Raw genomic sequence first — 24961 nt, forward strand, 5'->3', positions numbered from 1 at the left:
CCCAATGTCAAAACTAATAAACTAACTCTCAGTGCTTCTAGGTCAGCGTTCTCACATCAAATGTGTACATGAATGGGAAGGGATCAATACGCTCTGCTTAGTCCCTGAACTTTGAGAGCTGCATTTTAACACTTTTCCTACATTTCCAGAAAGACAGAAAAATCTAACTCCCACAAGACACAAAGGCTTGATACTGGGTGAGCGGAGGGATCGCATGATCATGTGAAAATTCTAGTCTCTGTCAAAATGGGACCTGGGATTCATATTCTCTCAACCAAAGCTGCACAGAGCACATACAAAGAAGACTGCTAGAGGCAAGGATTAAATAATGTTCTTGTTTATAATTTGCTGTTCTATAAATGAGCATACAGAGGAGCAAGGGGAAAAAAGCAAAAGTCACCTTTCATGCCAGCACCTTATTAGGCTGTGCTTGTTTCAAGACCTACGATGATCAGGCTATACAAATGGCTTTTCCTTTTCACTTTATCCAATTACATTTTCTAGATGTCATAAAGACAGAAACAGGAAACTCTATTTTGCTAATGGGGACCTTCTAGGCAGCTACAGAAAACAACAGTTAAATGCACAAAACATTTATAAATAAGTTGTAGAGGTGTCAAATTATCAGGACGCCATGACAGCTTATGAAAACAACGACATTGAATATAGTTAACAATTATCCTTTAAGTGCATCACATTTTAAAAGCATCAGTGCATTTTCCACCTCATAGGTTCAAATGGATAATTTATTCTGTCAATAGGTCAGTCCCATTAACACATGCTGCTAAGTGAATCCTGCTGTAGTCAGTGACTGCACAGGAGAACTACCCCTCAGGGCCAAGAGAAGCACACACGTGGATTTTTAGAACTGCAAGTACTTTGCTGTGCAGCAGCAGATCTAAGATGCTTCATCTAGAACTAAAAGAAACCTTGACAGAGCACGAGTCTTGGCAGCTCAAAGGCAGCAAGATAAAAGCCATGGCATACTGAAGTTCAAGCAGACTCTTGCTTTATCTATCATCAACCCCGGGATCAGCTGATCCAGTCAGGAAGAAAGGGATGAGCACACCCAACCATCCACCTCCTTTCCATTTCATTCCAGAACTCATAGCAAGAGATTCCAAGCAAACATGTGACATTCTGATGAGCACATCTCTGTTAGCTTTTTGTTAGAATATCCACAGGAAAAATTAATCTCAGACTCAAAATGTCAGGTTAACTCAGACTTGTGCCCATTAAAAACTGTGGCTGCTCCACATTGTCACTCAGCTCCTGTACAGACTTACTGTTATTCCATAGATCACCTTATAACAGCAAAAATATGACTGTAGAGAACATGACACTAATGCACATCTACACTATAATGACATCAGCATCCAAAACTTGTAACTTCTGTAATCTTGCATGCAGCCCATCAAGCACTATATTTTACATTTAATTGCCTAGGCTAACAAACCTGAAAGTTTAAATATTTCAAGGCTAGTAGTTGCCCCCAACAACACCTGCCTGCACTTGGGACCCAGTGTGATCATGCTTTGCCTTTCAAGATATTTTGCTGGTATCTCACTCAAGCCTAGAGGAAAGTTGTTCAAAAATTATCTCAATCTCAATCACGCAAGAGAGGGAGATAAACCTCTGCCTAAAAGTTAACCTACAGCTTCTAAAGCAACGCATTATAAGTAGTCAATAAACTCTTCAGTGAGGTTCCAGGAAAAGCTTGCACTTAATCCACATGATGAATCTACAGAGTCAACACTGGACCTGAGCAATAGGCAGTTAAAACACAGGTTCCAGCACCGGAAGCAGTAGACAATCTGCACTCAGCACAAGAGTTTATGAACCCCAGTGCACAGACAGTGCCTCGACCCGGTTCAAGCTCCAGTATTAAAAGCCCCAGGACCACCCAGCAGCAGCCTGGCAGACCATTAGTGAAAGCAGAGAGAGAAGGAACGCATTGGGATAGAGTTTGTCAAGGCTTTATGACCAAATTCCTGCTACAAGCCCTTTTGCAGTTTATTCTCAGTTGTGGTTTGTGCTAGTACATCCATGCTTCTTTTGTATTTCATCCATTCTTTACAACCTTGTTTGTATATTGTCTATTAGAATGAAAACTGCTCAGACTGTACCTTCCTTTACAGCTGTAAGGTGCCCAACCCCACCACGAAGGGAAGCAGTAACACAGCACACAAGCCTTGGATCCATCTGGCAAAATTTCCAGGTGCCTTCAAGTAGTATGTAACGAGAAATACATTCTGAGGGTGTGCTGATGACAAAAACCCACATAGATCCTACTTCTTTTTCTGCAGTACCATGCAACTTGATCTCCAGCACAGTCCCAGTATATGTATTTTTCTATCAAGTCCTTCCATCCCGCTCAGAGCAGTAGCGGTGTATGTGCTTCTACATGGTACAATCTAAAGTTACACCACTACTCACCTATTTTTCCCCCCTTGAAAAACAGGAAAAGCAGCTTCCTAACGCCGATATGGCCACAGACTACCTCCCACTACACCTGCTTCAGCAATGATATAAAAGCATAACATCTAAGCTACAATTTTAACACTTAATCCATAACTGCTTTCATTTCTATCTGTCCAGTTAAAATAACACCCAATCCATCAACTTCACACCATCAACTAGTTAAGCTTCTTCCTGTCAAGTCCATCTAGACAAGCGTCACATGCCTCCACCTCCATCTGTTCGCACCATTTTTCCAAATTAATTTTTTCATTTCATCACACTTCCTTTCCATATTCCTGGCTACAATGCCCAGCTCTCTCATGTCAGAAAGTCGAGTTGGAGTTTCACTTTTCAAGCCCTTCGGAACCCATCCCACCTAGTTTACCATGAAATATTCCACACTGCCTCTACACTCCCACCTAAAAGCTCATGTCACTTTGAGACCTTTTCAGATGTCTCCCTTCTGAAGACAAACACTCTCCCTGTAACCTTCCCCTGCCCTTTTCCCATGGCTTCAGCTGTTGGTGTGGATTCAAGGCCCATGCTGAATACAGCACAGCTGCGTGACCTTGGCTTTGACTTCTGAGGAAGCTGCTATGTTCTAAGAAACTGCAGAGTAGAGCCACACCAAGATAAGAAAGGTAGAGCTGCAGAGAAGTAGCATTTTTGAGACATGGACCATTAGCAGCACAAACACTCAGGAAGAAAAACACAAACATAAAAAGGTATAAGATCCTAAAAAAAACCAAAACCCCACCACCAAAAAACAGGGAGCCAGAATATAGCAACTCAGCAACTTTTGAGCCACAGAGGCTGACCCTTCCCCTCCTGAGGGATGTCTGCATGGCTGCCTGGTGTGTTAGCAGGGGTGGTGAGCAGATGAATGCTTAGCCTAGCAGCTCATTAAAGCCCGTTTCTTTTGTGCATGCCAGACAATAACTGTTTAACACTTTTATATTGTATATATCCTGCCTGCAGTCTCGCTGCACACAGCAAAAAGTGCCCTCAGTGACACAGACAGAGGATTACACTGTTATTATTGGAAAAAGCAAAGCGACATCCTTTTCCCCCCCGAAATTCCTGTCACACTTCCTACTAGAGCTCAAACAGCTGGTGAACTGCAATCACCGCATATCGCAATGATCCAAATTATCTTATTGCTTTGCATATTCCACCCACCTGCTCAGCCCAAATTGGCTCTCATCATATATTCAGATCACAGTCTCTGCTTAAGAGCAAACTTTCTTACAGTGACATACGCAACAGGGTTTTGACTGAAGCCGCAAGCTTGCTTATGTAGCAAGCTGCCTCTGCCTTCAGCATAATAAACATAACAAGTTCCCACTCCTTTACCATTGTTTATTGCTCCCCTTTGCTCTGCCGATACAAGCACTTGTAGGACCGTGAGGTAAACCAGATAACTGGAATGATCAATGATAAAAGGATATGCCCTGCTCGTTCTTTTTCTAAGAAGGTATCTTGAACCCAACCCGTTTCAGCAGCCAGCTGACGCTGCGGCCCACCAGCAGCCGCACCAGCGGAGCCAAAGCGTTGGGCAACTCCAGAGGGCTGCGAGGCCTCCTCAGCCAAGGCAGCGCTCAGCGCACCAGCGCGGTGGTAACGCAGTATTACTGCTAACAGCAGCACTGCAGGCAGGCGGGGAAAGGACCCGCAACTTCTTAAGCGACACACTTGTCTAAAACTACTCCCCACACCCAAAGTTTCCAGGTGGCGGCCAGGCCTCACGCAGGGCGGGGTGGGCAGCGAGGGGCCCTCACACAGCCCGGCGTCACCGGCCCGCGAGAGGGGCTGTGGCAAGGCAGGCTTCGCGCGTCCCCCGCCCCGAGCCCCCGGCATGGTGCCGCCAGCACTGGCTGCCCAAAGGCCGGGGCAAGGCTCCCCAGCGCCCCTGAGAACGGCACCTGCGGGGCACCCCGGCGTGGCCAGCGGCAGGCGAAGCTGCGAGCCCCGCCGCTCGCCGGGAAACGGTGCCCGGGGAGGCCCCTCGCGGCGGACAGCGGCCCCGCCCCGCGGAGATTCCCCCGGGGCGGCAGAGCCCACAGCGGCCAGTGCCGCCCACCCACCCCAGGCGCGGACCGGGGCGGCCGCTCAGAAGAGGCGGCGGGGGGCGTGGCCTGGCCCCGCGGGATGGGGGGGCCGCGTCTCCCCCCCCCCCCCCCCGATCCCCAGAACTTACCTGCGGGCGAGCCGTTCCCCTTCCCAATGCGCAGGCGCCGCCAGCCGCGCCGCGCATGCGCTTCTAGGGGTCCCGCGCTGCGCGGTCCTAGCGCCGCCGGTACTCGGTGGTGGGCGGGGGGCGCTGTCAGCGGCCGGGCTTCACCGCCCACCGGTTCACCGGGCGGCCCCGGATCCCGGCGGCAGCCGCAGGCGGGGCGGACAAGGGCAGTGGCGGGGAGACTCCTCCCAGGGCCGGACGGAGCTCGCTTCTCCCTGAGGAAACTGACACACCCAACCCCCGGTAAAAAATGGCCCCTCCGCCTGCGAAGCGTCGCAGGCCACCCCCGGGCCGTAGCCCCGCCACCCTCCCCGCACCGGTGACGGAAGTAGGAGAGGGGCGGCCCGGACCGGCGCGGCGCGGCTCCGCCCGGAAGCCCGCCGCCTCGTGATTGCGCAGCGCCGCTTCGTGCCGAGCCCAGCTGAGCCGCCACCGGTCCGGCCCCGGCGGAGGGGCGCCCCGGCCCCGGCAGGCAGCCGCCGCGGCAGGTAGGCCCCGCGGGGTCCCGGCGGGAGGGGGGTCCCCCGGGTGCCTGGGGTAGTCGGGGCAGCGGGGAGTCCCCTCGGGCGGAGGTGGGTGTCTGGGGAGCTGGGCGTGCGGCGGGTACCTCCCGGGGGTTGGTGCTCGCCTGGGGAGGAGGGTGCTCGGGGGGGTCCCGGGGGATCGGAGGGTCTCCAGAGACCCAGGAGAACGGGGGGTGCTGGGGGGGGGGGACACGCCGCGGCAGCAGGAGCTCCGTGCCCCTGCTCGCCCTGGTACATGTTCTCGGTGACCAGGGTGGGCGCCCCAAGATGAAGCGAGCCGGGATGCTGCGGCAGGTCTCCGACTTCAGTGACTTCAGCCGAGGCCACTGGCTGCAGGAGCTGCTGTGCCAGGGAGAAGCGCCCAGCCACATCCAGTCCAGCCCTGATGGGCAGCACCTTTTGGTCCTGCAGAAGAGCCGGCCGCCCGCCCTACCCCGCGTGGTGGCCTTCCAGCGTCACGGCATCGGTGGAGCCGACCTGGAGAGGAACTGGCAGCCGCCCCAGCCAGCTCTTGTGGGACTGCTCTTCCTGCAGAGCCCTGTGACACTGGGCTCCTGGGCACTGGCCCTTGTATGGGAGCATGGCCGGACCGAGGTCTGGCACTTTGTGGTGGCCATGGGCTGGCAGCTGCTGCAGACACTGGAGCTCTGCCAGGGTGCCCGGGCACGAATCGTCTCTGTGTGCAGCCAGGGAGCCAACCTGGTGTGGTGTGAGGAGAGGCCTCCCCTGGATGCCCACTCGGACACGAGCAAGTGTGCCTTCAGGTTCTGTGTCTGCACGCGGGCTCTGGAGATGGGGGATCAAGGCGTGTGGCTGGGCGCTGTAAGGATAGTCCTGCACAACAGCCCTGAGTACCAGGTCCTGGCCTCCCCCCAGCACATCTTCCTGGTGCCTGCCACTGCCAGTTTTGCCACCACTTCCAAATTCCTCCTTATCTGGCATCCCGAGAAGGCAAAGCTCACCATCACAGCCCCCTCTGCAGGCTTCATCCACAGCAAGGTGCTGCGCTCCAGCAACGAGTCAGACTTCAGGAAGCTCCTGCTTGGCTCTGTGGGTCTTCTTTCAGGTTTGGCACCTCTGGATATTCATACTTCTGCCGTGTCCAACAGTGGGGGTTTGCTGCTGGTGAGCACGAAGGGTGCTGTGAACATGGTGGAGCCAGATGGGACACAGAGGCATATCTTTGACCTGGAGGGGGGGCCCCTGGCCCAAGGAAGTCATGTCCAGCTGAAGACCTTTGGCAGCATCCTGGCCTGCATGCTGGCTGGGGTCCTGTACCTCATCGACCAGAGCAGTGGAAGGCTCATAGAAAAGAAAATCCTGAGCGTGAAAGAGGTGCATGTTCTGGACTCCCTGGGAGAGGAGGACAGCATCCAGCTCCTCACTCAAACTGGCATCTACAGCTTTAGCTTCTCCAAACCTGAGGACAGCAGCAGGCCTGAGCCGTGCCTGGTCGAGATGGTGTTCGAGGAGGCCTGCAGATACTACCAGAGGAGGAGCCTCAGCAGTTCCAAGCTAACGGTGGAGAAGTTGAAGAAAGGTGGTGTGTTTCAGGCTCCTGTGGCCCTCACTGCCATCCTGCAGCACAGCCTTCACCAGAAGCAGAAGCCAGCCCGAGGCCTCCAAGACACTTATGCCAAGCTGTTGAGCACATTGAGCCTGGAGCTGCAGAGTTACATGAGCCTGGAGCTCCTCAAGACCTGCGTGGTGTGTGCCCCAGAGAGTGAGGTAGAAAGCTACTGCGAGGAACTGGTGGAGCAGGAGGTTAGCCGCGTTCTGCACTCTGACATGGACAAGGACAACTTGGCCTACCTGAACTCCATCTTTGCCTCTTTCCCCAAGGCAGCCTGGAAGGCCACAAGGAGCTGCCTGCAGCTGCAGCAGAATGGGGACGGCCTCTTGGTAGCCAGGGCCACCCCAGAGGTGTGGAAGAAGGTCCTGGGAGGGCCGCAGCAGGAAGAGGTGGGTCAGAATGGGGTGGTCCCACTCTTTGAGCTCATCTGTGCCTCCTTCCTGAGGTTCAAACCCAAGTGGCTGCCCAGTTTTGTGGAGCTGACTCAGCAGTATGTTAGCATCTCTTGGGCGTACAGCAGCAAGGAGGGCCCAGAGGGCCGGGTGCCACTGTACAAGAGAGCGCTGGGAGTAGTGGCCAGGAAGAACAAGCGCAGCGAGGCCGATGATGAGATGGAGCTTGAACTGCTGCTCTGCAGCAAGAGGCCTAAGGCCGTGCTGCAAGCTCTGCACCTTCTCATCCGCCTGAAGCGGTGGCAGCGGGTGGTGGAGGTGGCAGAGAAGTTTTCCAAGCTCAGCCCCTTGCTTAACAAGGAAATATTCACCACGCTGCTGGCGGAGTTTGCCCAGCACCGGGAGCTGGACCCTTACCTGGACATGCTGTGGCCGCTATGCCCCGCTGACCTCACTGCCTCAGACATCCTTGCCGTGGTCCTGCAGCACCTCCCTCACTCCCAGGAGGACCCGGTGCCCTTCTCCAGCAAGGGGAACCAGCTGACTGTAGGCTTGCTCAAGCCGCTGCTGCAAAGGGTTGTGCAGCGTCCCTGCGTGCAGGATGAGATGTACTCGGATGCCTTGCAGAGCCCCACCTTCCCCCCTCCCACCCCACCCCGAGAGCACAAGATCCCCTCAAAAGCAGCGGCTGATGATGCCCCTCAGCCACCCACGGCAAGGACTTCCTCCCCCTCAGCACTGGTACAGGGTGACACTGTGTGAAGGGGGGAAGCCTTGGGTGCAGGAGGAGGGAAATCCTGCCCTGTCTGGCAGTACAGAAGCCTGCTCCTTTCTGAAGCCTCCCTGCAGCAGCATCTCGAAGAGTCCGTTGGGTGGTTGGGGGATCTCACCTGAAGCCAGGGCAGGCTTCCTGGCTATTTCTAGCAAGTGCAACTGTGTGTGCTCCAGTGGAGGAGCAAATGCTGGGTGCGTTTGCAGATGAAAGCGCTGGCTGCACTACAGGACTACAGAACTGTTCCCTGCCCAAAGCACTTTGTTTTCAGTTTGTGTGGCTCCTTTATAACTTCACTTGTGCTTCCCTGATCCTTTAGGAGTGGTGGTGGAGCGGTGGGCAGGGACACGCACAGTCTTTCCCTCCCATTCTCTGCTCAGTGGGTTGGGTGGTTGCTCCAAGCTCTGCCTGTGAGAAACTGGGCATGTTTCTTGCAGTGGGGTCACCGAGTGCTGCTGCTTTGGGCTCAGTCAGATGCTAAATGCCAGTGTGGCGCAGCTCCGTGGTACCGGGGGTCCCAGCACACGCTGGCAGCTGCAGCACTCGGTGCACTGTCTCGCTGCAATTCCTCTGGGATCAGTCCTGTAGCTGTGACTGATTGCAGCTACTTAGCTGAAGAGAGCAGCCTAATTCCCTTATCTCTCTATCCCAGGCAGTACCCAAACTCTTTCTGAGCTGAGAAGCTGGCAGCAGCCTGTGCAAGCTTGGGGCTGGCCCTGCCTCTCCCTTTCCTTTGTGGAAGCTTAGATTATGCTGCAGGAGGCCCGGGCCCTCTGTTCCCATCTCCTCTACCTTTGCCCTTTGCACACAAAGGGGCTTTGTCAGGGTTGTCTGGCTCATATTGTGCCTCTGTTTGCAAAGTCAGTGTAACTTGAGAGCAGTCGTGCGGGAAGATCCAGGTTCCAGCGTCTCTCCAGTGCTCGCTGCCTGGCCCCCCTCCTCTGGGAGAGAGACCCCGGCTGTGGCTTTGCCCCTGCATGCGGGGCTGTGGTGTGAAGGAGCTGTCTCTTGCCTTTGCTGGTCTGGCAGAGCCTGGCTGGGATGGGATGAAAGAGATTCACCTGCATTTGTCCTCTTGAGAGTAGGGTTAAGCGTGGAAGACAGACTCCTCCTAAAAAATAAAGGTTCCTAAAGCAGTGCTGGGGTGGTGGATGTTGTGAGGATGCACACCCTCAGGAGGAGGGCAGTTTCGTTTTGCTTCTGGTGAAAAGCGGCCCAGCTCAACTCACTGTGGTACTGCCCAGCATGGCTCACCACTGGTACGTGCTGGGCTCAGAGATCTGGCTGTGCTGGGACAGCCCATTCCCTTCACAGCGCTCAGCCCTTTACTGCTAGGAGGCCATGGAAGCAGGACTCTGCCCTGGCAGGCAAGTGACCATCCCAGAAGGGCCATCCCAGGCAGTGTACAGTTTGGCAGAAGCAAGCCCCACATGGTGCTGGGAGCAAGGAGGCCTACCTGGGCTTTGCTGACCTCTCTGCAGCTGCTTGGTGCCACAAGCAACCCCCAAAGGCCGTTGGGGCTTCTCGTTGGCTGGACCCAAGATAGGGTTGAGGAAAGGAGAATTTTTTTCCCCTCGAGAGCTGTAACTCATCCCTTTGTTCCTGGCTGAAAAACCAGCAACAGGGAGTACCAGGCTGGCCCCAGCAGGAGCCTGCTGCCCTGGGCACACAGTGGCAGAGCTGCTGTTGGAGGGATCCTGGTTTGTGAAACCACTTTAAAGATGCGGCAGGGCCTCCCCCAGACAAGGGCTCGGCTGCAGAAAGTCCCTGTGGTGGAAGAAAGTATGGCAAAGGGGAAGAGGAACTGCTGCAACGGCTCTCTAGAGGCTGGCTGCTATTGATGAGACCTTCCTTATGGTGGGTCTTGTGCTGTGGCCGTGGGGCACTGCAAGTTTCCCTCCCACGCCAGGGAAGTGGATTCTGGCAGCTGCCCTTCATGTGAGAGGAGGCAGCCGCTGTGGGCATTTTGCAATGAGCCATCCTCGCCTCTTCCCCGAGCAGCTGCTGGCCCTGTCTGACGCTGCTCTCTCCCACCTCCCAAGGCTGCTCAGGAGGAGGAGGATGGATCCCAGGGCCTGGGATGCTGCCCTGGGGCAGTGCTGAATGGGGAGCTGCTGAGAGCAAGCCACATGCCTTGGCAAGGCTGTGCGGTAATTTGGGGGGGAGATTTTCATTGCCAGGGTTGGGTTTGGATGCAGGTGGCCACAGCGATGCAGCAAACGAGGAGGGTCAAGCTCCCCATCTTCCAGCACTAGCTCTGCAGAGAAGAAAAGGCCGCAGCTGGAGGCTGAGCAGTGAGGGAGCAGTGCCTGCAAAGCCAGCGAGCGGAAACTGAAGCCAGCAGCAGTCCCCGCGGCACAGCAAGGGAAGAGGAAGCGGGGAACGCTGTGCGGTGGGGACAGTCTAGGGCTTGGGGATGAAAACTTCCATGGGGCCCCTAGACAAGCACAAAACAGTCACAGCTCGGGAGGTTGAGGGTTTAGGGTGGGGGAGAGCAAAAGCGGAGCAAGTGGAGATGAAACTGAGCTAAATGCTCTCCATTGGTGCTGGAAAGTCCTGCCCGGAGGACCAGAAAGGATGGGCATCCTGGGGGGAGCAGGGGCTGAGCCACCACACAGGACAGATTCAGCAGGGTGATAGGCAAGCACAGGGCTCTCTTTGTGGTCAGGACGGGTGCTGGGGGGAGATAGCAGGAGGTAAGGCCGGTGCAGCTTCAGATAACGCCTGAAGGAAAAAATAGTGATTAGAAGATCTGAAGGCAAATGGAAAAAGCGATAAAGCAGATGCATGTAGCAGAGGGCGAGCTGGCCGGCTCGGCCCCGTCGCTTGCTCCAGACAGACTTGGACTGTGCAACGAAGGAAATGAGTCAAGCTGCTCTCGTACGTCCCCCGTGCCTGACCCGGCTTTTGGGATGGTCCCTGTGCTTGCGCCAAGGAGCAGCACAAAGTAACACCTGTGCTCACCCCACCACAGGTGCAGACCAAGTAGCCCTTGGCTTACCTGTGCACACAGCTCTCGCTGTGCCCATCCATGCCACGCAGCAGTGTGGGACGTGCAGGGGTGGACACCAAAAGTCCCCGTGCCACCATACCCAGTGGAGGGAGGGAGGTGTGAGCTGCAGGCACCCCATAAACTAACTGGAAACCCACACACGGCAGGGTCGCCAGAGGGCACGGGGAAGTGCCCATGCACTGGGAGGGGGAGGCATGGACAGGAAGCTTTTGCATGGCTTTTCCCAGGGGGGACCTGGCACCCACCCAGCCGCCCGTGCAAAGGGCTGCCCGGTGAGGAGAACGTCACCCAGCCTTGGTGACGCAGAGCAGTGGTCCTGCATTGACCCTTGGGCTGGGTCAGGACTCCGAGAGCTGGCTGTGGGCAGAACACGCTTGGGGACCCCGGCAAGAGGTCCCCGGCACAGCCCCAGCTTGTGCCAGCAGTGGGGAACCCTCCCTGCCCCTACCCTTGTGCCTTTCCATCGCAGCCAGACACGAAGAGCGCAGCTGCATGCCTGCAGCACACACAAACATCCCATTTATTATTTGACACCAAGAAAATCACAGCCTTGGAAAAAGTCAGGCTCCCTGCAAAAATAAATTAGTCATATTTTTCAAGCGAGGAGCCTGGGTGAGCAGGTTCCCATTGGCCAGCAGCACAGGCTGCAGTGGCATGGACAGTGTGAGCTGCCCTGAGCCCACAGGGTCTGGTGGGGTGGGGGTGAAGTCCCACCTGGGGCAGTGCAAGGGGCAGCCCCCCCCTCCCACACATACCAGGGCATCATCATGTATTGGGAACTGGGGAGGGGGTTTCAGCTGGGGGTCCCAAGCTGCTCCCCAGCACCCAAGGAGAAGGTGCAGCAGATGGGGCAGCCGTGTCCATCTGCTCCATGCCTGTGCCATGGGCAACAGGGGCTAATGTCGCGTGGATGGACGGGGGATTTTGTACAAGTTGAACGCGGGTGGCCTGCAAAAGTTAAAGTCACGTGTGTCACCCCCAGCCAGAAAGGGGAGCACGGGACAGCCCAGGAGGCACTGGGATGGCCAAATGTCATCCCCCCCCATTGCCCAGCCCCACAGGAAAGACGGTACAGAGACACCCCACCGCACCTATTTGGGGGAGGCTGTGAGCAGCAGCACCTCCAGATTTAGGAGTGTGGGAAGATGATGGCAGGACCCCAGAACAGTCTATGCTGCAGAAGTCCCACCTCCCCTGTCCACCTGGTACCAGCACAACTCCTTGGCCTGCACTCGCCCTGTTCCCCTCCTCACCCCTCTCCCTCTGTGCCCTGTCCCCCCTCATGCCACACGAGTTGCCCCCTGCCCCACACAGGGAGCTGGTACTGCTACTTACATCTCCAAGGCTTCATTCCTGGAAGGGAGAAAGAAGAGGGGTCAGTGTCAGTGGGGCAAAAAGATGCCTCCTGGGACAGCCCAGCACCTCCCTGTGGGACAAGGTCTCCCCCAGGGCACACGAGGACGTGGTGGCCTGCATGGTGCTGTGGTCCCCTCCATCCCAGCTGCCCCACCTGGACACAGAGCATGGGCTCCTGCAGCCCCCCTAAACGTTGTTGCCCCCAGAGCATCACTGCTCCTTCCCCGAGCAGGCAGAGCAGGGCCCCACACTCGCCCGCTCAGTGGGACACAGCTCCCCCCTGCCACGATTTCAGTTCCCCCAAGATTCCCTGGCAGCAGAGCCCGTGTCTCCAGCCAGCTCAGCTGCAGGGGGAAGTGAAAGGCACCGGGGCCACCAGTGGGAACCCCGGGCACGCTGCAGGCCTGGCACAGCCTGGCTCAGCACCACATCCTGCACACACCATGTACAACCTCAGCATGGGTCCTGGGAGGGCCAGGGCGTGGAGTGAGGAGGAGTGGGACAGGAAGGCTGGCTGGGGCCACACTGGGCATGGGAGTGCTGCAAACCCTGGCTCCTCAGGTTGCTGCAGAGGGGTGGCAGGTGGGGGGCCAGGGCTGGGGAACCCCCAGAAACCAGCTGCACTGCAGGACCAAGCCGGAGCCCTCAGCAGTTGGAAATCCAAGTGGAAACTGCTCACTATCCTGAGGGGTCGGCGGCTGCGGTGGGGCTGCGGGTCAGAGGGCCCAGGGATGGGGTCAGAGGGATGGGGAAAGGGCCCCAGAGGGCTGGGGGGCAGCCCCAGGGTGCCGGCAGCCACAGGCGTGTGAGCCAGCACTGCACCCTTGTGGCAACGACGTCAACCGTGCAGCACGGTTGCAGTCTGCACGGCATCCAACTGTGCTCCTGTTTTGGGGCCCCAGCACAAAAAATGGTGCAAAGCCAGAGTAAGTCCAGTGGTGGACCCCCAAGCCAGGCTAGGGGTGCAGCCCATGCTGTGCAAGCCGGGCTCCTTCCTCCAAGGTGGTCGCATGCACCTTCAACTGCCCAAAGCAGGGTTGCAGAGCAGACAGAGCCAGGTTCTTCTCCAAAGCATCTCCATTTTGGGAGGCTGAAGGTCCCAAGCCACCACTCTGCCTCCCCCGGCCCACATTACTTTAGGATCAGCCCCATGGGCTGCCACGGGACACGTGAAGGGACAGTTTGCGGTGTGCGGGTGGGACCCCAGACTCAGCATGGATGCAGGGGGTGGGCAGCTCCTCACCTGTAGACATCAGCAATGTTCATGCGCCGGTAAAACTTGGCGAGTCTGACTGCCAGGATGATGCTGGGCAGCAGGAAGACAGTACACCAGCCCAGGCTGAACCAGAAGGTGTTCTAGGCGCAGGGGGAGAGCCATCAGGGCTCAGACAGCAACTGGGAGAGCCTCTTCCACTCCCAGCCCCCCCAAAGACCACCCACCCACCCCTTCTCACAGCCTGGCCTTTGCTCTCAGCCACAGCAATCCGCCGGAGAGATGCTGAGCCCTGCTTGCTCAGGACAAAGATGGGTACCCCTCATCCTGTGCATGAGGGGGACAAGGGGACCTCACTGACACACCACACACACGTGTCACTCCACACACCGCTGCCCCACTCACCAGAGAGTCCAGGATGTAGTCGCAGGTGATGACCTCCACGTTATCCAGGGTCTGAGCTATGGGCTTGCAACGTGCCACGTCTCCCGTCAGCTGGGGACACGGTGGGAACAGGACATGTCAGTGTCCCCAGTACCCTGCAGCCTGTCCTTCCCTTTCCTCCACCCCACCGAGGAAGGCTCAACTCACCCTGCTCTTAGCCCAGGAGATGTAGGTCTCAAAGAAGTCCAACAGCTCCTCCAGGAAGGCCCACGTCTCCTGGGAGGGGGCAAGCAGAGAGTGGAGATGCTGCACCCCCAGCCCCCTCCATGCCCCATGTCCCCTCCATATCAGGATCAGAGCTGTCAGACCACCTCAACCCAGCAGCAATGGGGCTGCAAGCCCTGCCCTGGCCCCTTGCCTGGTGTGCCATAAGGGGAGGGGGCACCCAGGGGTGCAGGGGACCCCCAGGGAAGGACAAGCAGCCAGACATTGCTTGGCATCCCTGTGCAGAGGGAGGTCTTGGTGTGGGGGTCCAGTCATATCCCCCCGGGTTGCCAGGCAGCAGGGCAAGGCGAGCTCACGTTCTTGATGATGTTTGCCATCTCCTTGTCCAGGAACTCCTGGGTTTCGCTGGCTTTGTCCACCGCGGCTTTTGTCTGTGCCTGAGGTGAAAGGTGCTCTCAGCAGTGTGATGGGGTAAGTGGGGTCCCCACATGTCCCCCACCTGACATGGCAGCAATCCCTGGGGTGCAGCATCTCTGAGCTGTGGTGTCCCCAGCAGTCACACACCGGTAGAGCCCAAGTACCTTGGGTGGAGGGACCCTGCATCTGGCAGTGACCGTGGTGTGGGCCCCCTCCCTCTGCCCCATGAGCAGCCCCTACAGTGCATGTCTGGGGAGTCCCACACAGCCACCAGCCCCCCAGACTGCACGTTAGCCCCCACCATCTCCACTGCAGGACCTCAAGGGCACTTTGCAGGGTGCCCCAGACTGGGGTGCGCTCAGGAGGTCCCCTTGTGCAGCTTACCTCTAGCTGGGCAGCCCTGCTCTGCACCAAGTGGATGTTCTTCTTCAGGCTTTGCTGGGGGTGGAGAGAGAGGGGTCAGAGACACAGACCCCATGGCTCAGCCAAGACCCCACCAGCAGTCTCCAAGCTCTGGGGAAGCCCAAGCCAGCACGCTCCAGCACCTTTCCCACTCCAGCATTGCTCACCAGCGGCCCAGAGAAGCTCATCTGCATCTCCTTGTCCAGGTCCGTCAGGTTGCGAGCATCAGCCTTCAGGTCCTCTGTCACGCTGGCGCCCTGGAGGAGATGCAGTCAGCAGTGGCCACCGGCATGGGGTCTCTGCCCCACCACAGCCATCTGATGGGGGGCCAGGCTGGAGAAAAGACCTGGACAAGGGTGAAGGGCCTCGCCTCCCCTCAGCACCCAGGCAGGTCTGCAGAGGAACCCCTGCAGCCAGTGGCTTTGGGGACAGGGTGGCTGTGGCCCTGGGTGCCATGATCTCTCACCGCTTTGCCTGCCAGCTGCTCCAGCTCTGCAGCCAGATCCAGGAGGCTTCCCTGGGTCACGTTCCGATCCAGCTGGAAAAGGCAGAGACAGAGCCGTGAGGATGGGGAAGGGGGCTCATGGGGGGGGCCATACCCCATCCCTGTGGGGCAGAGTGGAGCCAGTGCCTCCCGGGTGGAGGAGGTGCCCAGCTGCCCCAAGGGGTGACACAGATGGCAGGGGACACCCTGGGAGCCTGCAGTGGGACTCCCACAGCAGCAAAGGAGAGGGGGCAACGGACCCCTCATCCCAACACCAGGCTGACCCCAGCCCACCTGCTCCAGGGTGGGGGTGAAGTCGGGGGGCTGCCCAGCCCGGCTGGCATTCAGCAGCAAGTCTTTCTGGCTCTGGTTGAGCAGCAAGATGGGGCTCAGGGTGATGCTCATCTTCTCGAAGGCTGTGGAGATCTCTCCTGTGTACTGCCAGGACGAAGGGAGCCACGATAGTGCACAATGTCGGCCCCTCGCTGTCCCCCCCCAGCGCCAGCCCTGCACCCCCAGCTCTGTCCTCCAGGACCCTGGCACCCCTGCACTCACCTGGCTGATGTTCAAGAGCTCATCCAGGGACACGCTCTGGTCCAGGTGCAGTGTCTGCCACAGGGCGGCATCTTGCTGGCACTGCCTGCAGGAGGGGGGGCACAGGGCTGAAAAGGGGCGGACGAGGACCACCCCCTCCCAGGAGCATGTCCTCACCTGCACGGGCAAGTCGCACCTTGCTCTTTCCCTGTCATCGGCGCCTGCCCGCAGCCAGGCAGGTAGAGCAAGCTGCCCCCATCCCAGGGAGCATCCAAGGGCACCTCCCCGCAGTGCCAAGGCTGGGACCCACCTGTACATCTCTGAGAAGTTTGCTGTGCCACCCTCCTGGCCCAGCAGCTCCGACAGGTTGAAGCCAGGGATCAGGCCGGGGGTGTCCAGGAGCTGAGGACGAGGGAAGAGATGGAGAAACTAGACATGGTGCGGGGCAGGACACCTGGGAAGAGCATCCCAAACCAACCAGTGCTGCCTCTGCTCTACCAGCAGCCCTCAGAAAGGTGGCAGTGGCTTCAGGCAGGGGTGTCTCCCCACAAGGAGCTCACCTGGAAGAGCTGCTGGCTGCGCCAGGACTCGCAGATGAGCATGTACATGTTCCCCCCCAGCACAAAGGTGATCAACACCAGCAGCATCAGCAGCCAGGAGAAGATGAAGCTGAAGCCAACCCCTCTGGCGGGACAGAGATGCCATCAGCACTTGAGGCCCCATGCCCAGTGTTGATGCTAGCATTGCCTCCAGCTCACAGAGCCCAGACCCTGCTCACCCGTTGCACCCCCAACAATGTCAGGAAGCACCACCATTCCCACAAGCACATCTCCACCCTGCCTTTGGCCCCCGGAGCACAGCCGGGCTGTACCCTGGGGCTTGGATCCCAGCATATCTCCCCCAGCTTTGCAAGCCTCCACCCACCCGCAGAGCCACAGGACCACGCACACGCTGCCAGGGCCCCACTGGCAAGGGGCAAACAGGCTCCGTTCAAACACCTTTCACCGGCACCATGTTTTACCCTCATGTTCACCACTTGCACAGCAAGTTGCCATGGGGGAGGCCATTAAGCCGCAATAATTTGATGATTTAGAAGCTTGAGCATCCCCAGGCCAGCCCTGCCCGCCCATTCCACTGCTCCCACAGGCGTTCTCAGCAGCCGAGGGAGCCTCACGCCATGAAGAAGTTCCCGCCAGCATTGGAGAGGCTGCTGCGCTGCGTGGGCAGCACGCTTTCCTTCAGCCCCAGGGGCCCCAGCAGCAGCCCAGTGACGTTGCAGAGGACCACCAGCAGCACCATGCAGCACAGGAGGACACACACGCTCCACCTGGGGCAAGAGGAGGGACAGGAGTCAAACAGCAGGACCTGGCACCCCGAGCAGTGCCTGGCATCCCATCAGCTGCCAGCTTGGGGAGGAAAAAGCCCCCAAGCAACCTGGCAGAGAAGGGGCACAGGTGGCTGCAAGGTGCAGCTCTGGCTACCCTGCACCCACAGCCCCACTGTCGAGCAAGCCCCCAGCTCTGGCAACCAGAGGATCGAGAGCCTGAGCCTCTCCAGACAAGGGAGACAGGAGATGGAGCAGCCCCTCGCCTACCTGAGCCCATCCAAGGCGATGATCGGCTCCCTGTACTCCTCTAGCACCGACATGGCATTGTCCACAAAGGCCCCGACATTCTCCTCCACATCCATGAGCGGCAGCTGCTCCTGCAAGCTCCTGATCTGCCGTCTGATGAGGCCCAGCTGGTCCTGGGTCTCTGCAGAGGATAGAGACAGGTTGGTGCTGTGAACTGCTGCCTGGGTCCTGCTCGTGTGGGGCAGCGGGGACTGGGAGAGGATGGGAAGGGGGTGACTTTGGTCACAGATGGCATCAGCTTAATAGCACATGGGCACCTGGGGACAGCCAGGGCTGCAGGCAGTGGGGTGGCAGCAGGGGAGGTCCTCAGGCAGGGATGGGATGAGAGCGGAGCATGGAGCCCAGGGAAAAGGGCAGTTTGGCACATGAGGCACAAAGCCCTGCTTACTTGTCACCATGTCCTGGGACTGCTCTTGCACCTTGGCAGGGGTCGTGTCCAGCGTGCTGTTAACCTGCGTCGGGGGGGGGCACAGTGTCTGTACAGCTCACGTTCCTGCCCGCAGCCCAGGGCTGAGCGGCACATCCCCTCCATCCCCAGATCCCGGTGGCACAGGGCAGCCAGGCTCCCCCAGCACCCAGCCCTGACCATGCCAGCGCCCGGGGCTGGCGGGCACAGCGGGCAGGCTCTGGCCAAGGCAGACCTCCAGCCAGCCCTTCCCTCCTTGTGACAGCAATCAACTCCCAGAGGGGCTCTTCCCAAGCCACCCCCTCTAGCACAGCCCCAGCAGTGCCAGGAGCACCCAACCCTCTGCCTGGGTGCAGGGGGGAACCCCTTACCTTCTCTAAATTGTCTGCTATGTTGGAGCCAGACACACCATCCAGTGCCTCCAGCTGCTGCTCCACACTGGGGATCTGCGGGGAAGAGCCTGGGGTGAGGGGGCTGCGGGAGGCTGGGGAGGGGGCTGCGGGGGGCCCCTTGCCCCGCACCCTGCCCCTCCTCACCATGCTGAAGTCGGCGCTGAAGGCGAGGCCGTCCAGGGACACGCTGCCGCAGGGGTGGTCGCAGCGCTGCAGGGTCTGGTTGATGCTGTCCCGCAGGCTGGCCAGCCGCTGGCTGTAGTTGCTCTGCAGCTCCTTGAGACGCAAGTGAGTGCTGGTGATGTTGCTGAAGGCGGCCGCCAGCGTCTCCATCCCTGGGGAGACAGCGGGGCTCGTGACCTCATCCTGCCAGCACAGTGTGGGCTTGTCCTCACCCAGCCGAGTCTTGGGGACCCATCCAAAAATGCAACACAGGGGCACTCCACCCCACCCCAAAGCCCCAGCATTTGCCCCAGGCTGGAGTTGCAGTGGCCAGATGGGCTCTCCTTCCGGGGGGGGCTTACCCAAACCTGCTGAAGCCCCCCAGGCATGCACCTGCCCCAGCATCCCCCTGAATCTCCTCCAAGGTCCTGCTGGCCCCCCAGGGATGGGGCCACTACCTTGCAAGAGGCTCTGGAGGGATCCCAGAGCCCCATCCGTGCTGCTCCTGATGCCCGAGACGATCATGCCACCCAAGTTGGGCCCAATTTCTGTGGAGATGGGAGAGACGGTGTCAATGACAGGACCCCTGGCAGCGGGACCTGGCTGCCCTGAGCAGCCTGGGGCTTGCAGGGGAGCTGCCGAAAACAGTCGCCCTCACAGGACTGCATCCCACACCCACCCTCCAGGCAAGGTGGGCAGAGGGGGGACCTCCACCCTGCCACCACCTGCATCACCCTCCCAAGAGGGGCCTGAATGGGCAAAAGCAGCAGCTGGAGCAGAGCGGGAGCCTGGAGGAGCCCCCAAACCCACTCCCTTTAGACATCCCCACGAGAACCAGCTCAGCAGCTCTGAGGGTCAGCAACCATCTGCAGCACCCCTGAGCCACCTCCACTCCCCAGGCACCCCCGGGATGCCTCAGCCCCCCCTCTGCCGCACACCCTCACCCTGGACACTGTGGTTGGCGTGGCCCAGCGGGACATCGCTGCTGTCGATGATAAAATTGATTTGCTAGAGGGACAGAGATGGGGTGTCAATGCGGGTGGGGACCCTTCCCCACCTCCAGCTCCACTGTCACACTTCCCCAGGGGGGCTCTTTGCCCCCCACCGGGCACCCCAGCCAGGACAAGGGGACCAGGCGTGCCTGGGGGATGGAAGTCAGGTAGGTGTGGACGTTGTCCAGGGTGTCATTGACATTGGGGAAGGTGCCACACACAGCCTGAGAGAAACGAGTGTTGCTGACGAAGGCGCAGATGTCACCAGCCCTGCAAGGGAAGGGTGGCAGGGTGAGCACGCAGGGAGCTCAGGCCTGATGCTCCCACTCAGGATCCTCCAAATCCACCCGCACTGACCACAGGCTGCAGGGCCTGGAGCGCACCACTGAGCCCTGCCTCCAGAGCATCCCAGCGAGTGCCCTGCACACAGCCAAGGGAACAGAGGGGAGCGACAGACACAGGAAACTGAGGCACGGGGGAGCCCAGTGCCTGGCGCACCCACATTTCCCCGCAGCAAAGCCGTCGGGAAGGATCTGCACCGTGCCAACGCACAGCCCCCTGGGGCCAGCTCCCTACCGCCGCTGCTTCCTCTCTTTTGTCCGGCTGTGCCGGGATCTACTCCTGTGAACAATGGCAGCTTCCTGGCATGGCCACCAAGCGCCGGTGTTTCCACCCGCCCTCAGGTCCCGCCCGGAGCCTCCCGGCCAGCACACTCACAGGAGGAGACCAGAGACCAGCAGGACAGAGGTCCAGAGTGCCCGGCGCTTGCAGCCCATGCGCCGATGCTGCTTCTGGTACATGCGGCCCCCACAGTTCCCACAGCAGCGGCAGCAGCAGAAGCAGAATCCCACCAGGGGCACGAGGATGATGAAGAGGAGCCCGATGGCCATGCAGACCAGGAAACCCAGTTCATAGAGCAGCAGCTGGGAGAAGAAGAATGAGAGGCAGCATAACACTAGTGCCCCTGAAGGCTCCCCAGCTCTGAGGGTCCTGCCCAGACCCCCACGGGGCAGGATGGGTCCCCCCAGGGGGTTGCACATCTCCCCTTGCTGCTGCCCAGCACCTGGGGCTCAGCCTCAGAGCAGCACCCGCCAGCAGCCCTCAGCCCGTGGTGGTCTGGGACTGCCAGCTCCCTGCCCCGGCTGCCCACTCACCTCCTGAGCTTGCTCCCTGACGGTGTCCTGACCCTGGGGCTGCTGAAACTCTGCGATCAGTTCTGCGGGACAAGGAGTGAAGGCAGTGAGCAGGTGCTGGGCCCTGGGGGGCTCTCCAGGAGGGCCCCACACCCTGCTTACCCCAGAGAGAGGGTCCCAGCACCAGGCACCACCTCCAGCACTGTGGCTCAGAGCGGCTGTGAGCGCATCGCATGTTTCTCCCTTCCAGCTGTCCCTCCCCGGCCATCATGTCACACAGCCCTTTTGCACCCAGGAAAAGCGCTGCCAGCCCTCAGGCTCTCAGGGGTCCACTGAGCAATGGGGTCCTCGCCCCAGCGGGCACCGGGGGCAAGCTTGGGGGAGGATGCTTCGAAAACCACCTTGGGCTGCCCTCATGCACCCCAGCCCCAGGCAGATGCCTGGCCAGCACTGCCAGTGTGGGATGGGTGCTGGGGCAAAGTTCCCCCACTGCCTCTTTCATCCCCAGGGCTCACCCCGTGCCCCATGGCCTCGTTACAAGCCATGCCGGCACACGGTGCTATGTGATTGTACCCCGGTATCTATGCGACACGAACAAGGCCACAAAGCCATTGCGTTTTTTGCCAGCCACGCATTTGCCTGCAAGTTGCTGGCTCAGGGACTAAGCCCAACAAAGGAGGAAGCACAAGTGCTGGCAGGCAGAGTGGTAAAACCCCTCCCCAGGTGGGCAGCACTCGCCCTGGAGCATTGAGCAGCCGCAGGGTGCTGGCATCGCCAGTGCCAACCTGTAGCCACTTCGGGACAGAGCTGTGCCAGCAACACATCCCCCTGGAGGTGAAGGAGGGAGGGCGAGCGCTGGCCAGCAGGGCGGTGTGCAGGGGGTGCTGCCCCAAGCACACGTTGTCACCTGCAAGCACAGAGAGCTGCAAGCCAGGCAAGGACCCTGCAAACTCGCAGGCAGCATGGGGTTCGCTGCTCTGCACCTTTTGTTGGGACCTGGGATGAAGATGCCTGGAGGGAGGATGGGGCAGGACTCTGAAAGGTGGCTCTGCCACCAAAGCCTGTCCAGGGGCCTGCCTGAAACTACCCCACAGTTGTGACAGGACATGGGCAGGACACAGCTGGCAATCCTCAGGGACCCCAGTGCATTTCCCCTGCCACACACCCCTCCTGACCCAGTACCCCTGCATTTAAATGCTGGATGGACAGTCACCAGCACGGAGGACTCAGACTCAACTGGGACCATGCAGCTCTGAGCAGCCCTCACCCCATCACCAGCCCCCCACTACCATGCACCCACCTATGGGCAGGGCGTTGGGCTGCACCAGCCGCAGGAAGCCATGCACCATCCCCACCAGGCCCAGCATGCTGCTCCCCGGTGCCTCGGGGCCAGGGCCGTACACAGGCTGCGAGATGTTCCCCAGCTCCATTGTGGCAGCTCCGGCAGGCGCCTGGGCACAGAGAGAGGCTGTCAGTGTCGTTAGGGCGCAGGGCCACCCAGCTTGTCCTGCCTCCGAGCAGGAAATGCGGGGAAGAAAAATCAGACACCTGTCAGCTTCTGCCCGGAAGGAAAGAGCTGCAGGAGAGCACCGAGGAGGGATGGGGAGTCCCGGGAGCAGCGGGGTGAGGGGCCAGGCAGGAGGTGCCCACGAGCGACCAGAGGGGCTGTGGGGAATGAAGCGGAGACAAAGCACTTACCCTGTCCTCTGGCACCTCTGTGCGCCCACGTCTGCCGCAGGGCCCGGCTGCACAGCGCCAGCGCCCAGGCTTTATAGTTTGTTTAAGTTTCAGTTGTGATTGCTGAAAAGCTGCTTGCCAGGGAAGGCGGCGATGCCGCGGTTGCCCCACCCTGCCCCAGCCACCTCCTGGCACCCGGCCACCCCGGGCCGCCTCTCCATACCCAAGTCAGGGTCACCCCCAACCCGTCCCGGTGTGGGCACCAGGGAGAAACCCCGGTCCTTGCCCTCCGCAGAGCTCCCACGCCCCTTCTGCTTTCCTCCTGTGCCGACCCAGGAGCTGGGTGACCCGTGGTGATCCCCAGGGCAGCCATCCCGCCTGCTCCACCCCAGCACCAGCTGCATCCCTTCAGGATGGGGTGCACTGGGCTGGCCACAGAACCAGGTTTCTCATTTAAAAAACCTTCCCAAATGGGGCATTGCAGCACACCCAGCATTTCCCACACGCACCGCGATCCCCCCAAGTGGGGGACAGCCTCAGGGGCCCCCAGAAGGGATTTTTCCTCCAAGGCTAGAGGTCTGCCAGCGCCTGCCCTTCTCCATCCCCCCCTCCCCGCCCGCCAAGGAGGTCTCCCACGCGTGGCTCTACCCTTGCCACCGCCCCGTGGTCCTTAACCCCGGCCCCGCCGCCGGGGTCCCGCCGGAGCTCCAGGACCCGCAGCCGGGGGCAGGGGCGGGCAGGATTCTCTCCCGGTTGTGCCGCGGACGCACCCGGTGGGCGCGGGGCGGGTGCCCCGGGGGTCGCGTCCCGGCGGGCAGCGGCGGGAGCTCCACGGCACGGCTCCGCACCGAGACCGCGGCGCGGGCGGCCCCGGGAGGGGTGGGCAGGGCCGGACGGAGCCGCCCCTTCCGCCCCGTCCCCCCGGGATCTGTCTGGGGCGTGCGGCCGCCCCGGCCCCCGCCTTTGTCGGGAGGGAGCCCCCCGCCCCGGGGGGACCCCGGCTCCTGCCCCATCCCACCCTGACATCCTGCATCTGCCCCCAGAGACCTCAGCTCCTGCCCTGTCCCACCTGGGAGAGCCGGCTGCCCGCAGAGCCCGGCCCCTCTGCCCCATACCCAGGTGATGCTCCCTCCCAGCCCCACAGAGACTCCGTGCTGGCCCCTCCAGCAGCCCACCCTGCCACAGCCCCCGTGCTCAGAGCCCCCCACGCTGCCCACCTTGCCCCCATGCCAGCCCTCAGCCATGCCCCACGCCTCCCTCCCTGCCTCCCCGGGGCAGCTGGAGCCCCGGGCGTGCTCCTTGGCCCCAGCCCCGTGTCCCTGCGTGGGGCACCACGTGCTTTTGACACCATGAGGGAGTCCAGGTGAGCTGTACCCATACACCCTTTGCACAGCCGGGCTCCCCAGGCCCCCCCCAGTGCTGATGGCTTGCTGGCTGCCACCTCCCAGGTTACTGCTTAACTTTTGCCGGCACAAGCAGGCATCACTGCTCTCCGTGACCTTGGGCAAAGGTGGCACAGGGAGGAAGGCAGCCCTGCCTTGGGGTTTCCTCCTGGCCTGGCCTGTGCTGGGTGCCAGGGTACCGCGTGGGACGCTCCAGCTCTGCACTGGCACTGGCGCAGGGCAGCAGAGGACACAGACACATCCCCCAAAAAAGGTAAAAAAATAAAAAGTGGGAACTAGCAAGTTTCTCACAGTGCTGGGGCTGATGTGGAAGAGAGGTTTGGGGTTTCATGGGCATCCTTGGGCTTTCCAGCTCAGACCTCAATCCCAAAGTTTTGCCTCGGGGTACTCTGCCAGCTCCCAGGGGCAGGGGGCATGTGTGGAGCTGGGCATCGGGGACCCTGCATGGGATGAGACTGGCTGCCTGGGCTGCTGCACTCCCCCAAATCAGCGTGTGCCCAGCTCCCACAGCCATATGTGGGCAGGATCTGGTCAGGCATCTGTGGGATCCTTCACAGATAGATCATCAGATGATGCATGGCTGCATCAGATCTGCTTCTGCAGGAAGCCCCCTTCAGCCCAGGGCATCCCACTGAGGCTGCTAGAGCTCGGTGCACGTCGGGAGCGAGGGTGTTGACATGTCAGCCTGGGGTGCCACCACACCACAGGCTCATTGGGGCCACCCTGCTCCCACCTGCCCAGCCATGGGCTCCCACCACGGCACAGGTATCCTGCAGCCTCCCGGACCCCAGCCCCGTCCAGGGAACGATGGCAAGGTGGCATCCCTCAATGCAGATGTCAACCTGAGCTCTGCCCCTGCTCTGAAGACATGGGTCCCTCCTGCCCCCACCCACAGCTGCATCAGCCCTATTTTCAGAGCCTGGATTCCCCCACATCCCTTTTTCCTCCCCCATTACTGCCAGATCTGCTCTTGCCCCAGCATCATCCACAGCCGCAGGCTCTTTGCCCTGCACATTTGGCTGGGGGGGTTGCACTGGATGAGGCACCCACAGTTTAAGCTCAGTGTACCCATGGCTGGGCGCTGGACCCAGCTGCACCCAGACCCCCCATCCAGTGGGGACGGCAAAATGCCATCTCTGGGGTCAGCTATCTGCCCTGGTCTGGTGGAAATGGGGACC

At 60.0% G+C, this 24961-nt stretch overlaps 3 protein-coding genes across 10 annotated transcripts in view; 1 reads left to right on the top strand and 2 right to left on the bottom strand.

Annotated features, from left to right (window-relative positions):
* ARMH3 (armadillo like helical domain containing 3) overlaps positions 1-4789 on the bottom strand; it is a 129380-nt gene extending 124591 nt beyond the window's left edge. For 2 of the 6 annotated variants that reach the window (XR_008577834.1, XM_054831214.1), the window contains exon 1: positions 4658-4789. The gene's annotated coding sequence lies outside the window, so the exon portion shown is untranslated. Of the gene's footprint in view, positions 1-2126; positions 2962-3813; positions 4118-4382; positions 4521-4544; positions 4567-4657 lie in introns of those variants that run through there. The other 4 variants (XM_054831219.1, XM_054831217.1, XM_054831218.1 and 1 more) reach the window with 4 other exon arrangements.
* A 134-nt stretch (positions 4790-4923) lies between these two features.
* Positions 4924-9093, top strand: HPS6 (HPS6 biogenesis of lysosomal organelles complex 2 subunit 3). The gene is made up of 2 exons (XM_054831210.1): positions 4924-5184; positions 5473-9093. Exon 2 carries the CDS (start codon positions 5488-5490, stop codon positions 7945-7947), a length of 2460 nt encoding a protein of 819 aa, XP_054687185.1. The 5' UTR covers positions 4924-5184; positions 5473-5487; the 3' UTR covers positions 7948-9093.
* A 514-nt stretch (positions 9094-9607) lies between these two features.
* LOC129208488 (prominin-1-A-like) lies at positions 9608-23219 on the bottom strand. 3 transcript variants are annotated; one of them, XM_054831213.1, is made up of 26 exons: positions 23029-23219; positions 22252-22368; positions 22004-22154; positions 20725-20786; positions 20288-20493; positions 19720-19840; positions 19523-19586; positions 19037-19126; positions 18561-18751; positions 18396-18470; positions 18007-18070; positions 17580-17739; positions 17160-17312; positions 16546-16669; positions 16296-16387; positions 16007-16091; positions 15746-15889; positions 15434-15505; positions 15135-15224; positions 14950-15003; positions 14505-14585; positions 14131-14199; positions 13945-14034; positions 13570-13682; positions 12306-12323; positions 9608-11918 (listed from the first exon to the last, which is right to left on the bottom strand). In XM_054831213.1, the coding sequence occupies exons 3-26, from the start codon at positions 22131-22133 to the stop codon at positions 11867-11869; spliced, it is 2400 nt and encodes a 799-aa protein (XP_054687188.1). In that variant the 5' UTR covers positions 22134-22154; positions 22252-22368; positions 23029-23219; the 3' UTR covers positions 9608-11866. The 3 variants fall into 3 exon arrangements, with proteins under 3 accessions (XP_054687188.1, XP_054687186.1, XP_054687187.1); XM_054831211.1 differs by lacking the exon at positions 22252-22368 and having other exon boundaries at positions 22402-23219; XM_054831212.1 differs by lacking the exon at positions 23029-23219 and having other exon boundaries at positions 22252-22724.
* Positions 23220-24961: the final 1742 nt, after the last annotated feature.

The sequence above is a fragment of the Grus americana genome, chromosome 7 (assembly GCF_028858705.1).
Source record: "Grus americana isolate bGruAme1 chromosome 7, bGruAme1.mat, whole genome shotgun sequence".
Taxonomy (NCBI): domain Eukaryota; kingdom Metazoa; phylum Chordata; class Aves; order Gruiformes; family Gruidae; genus Grus; species Grus americana.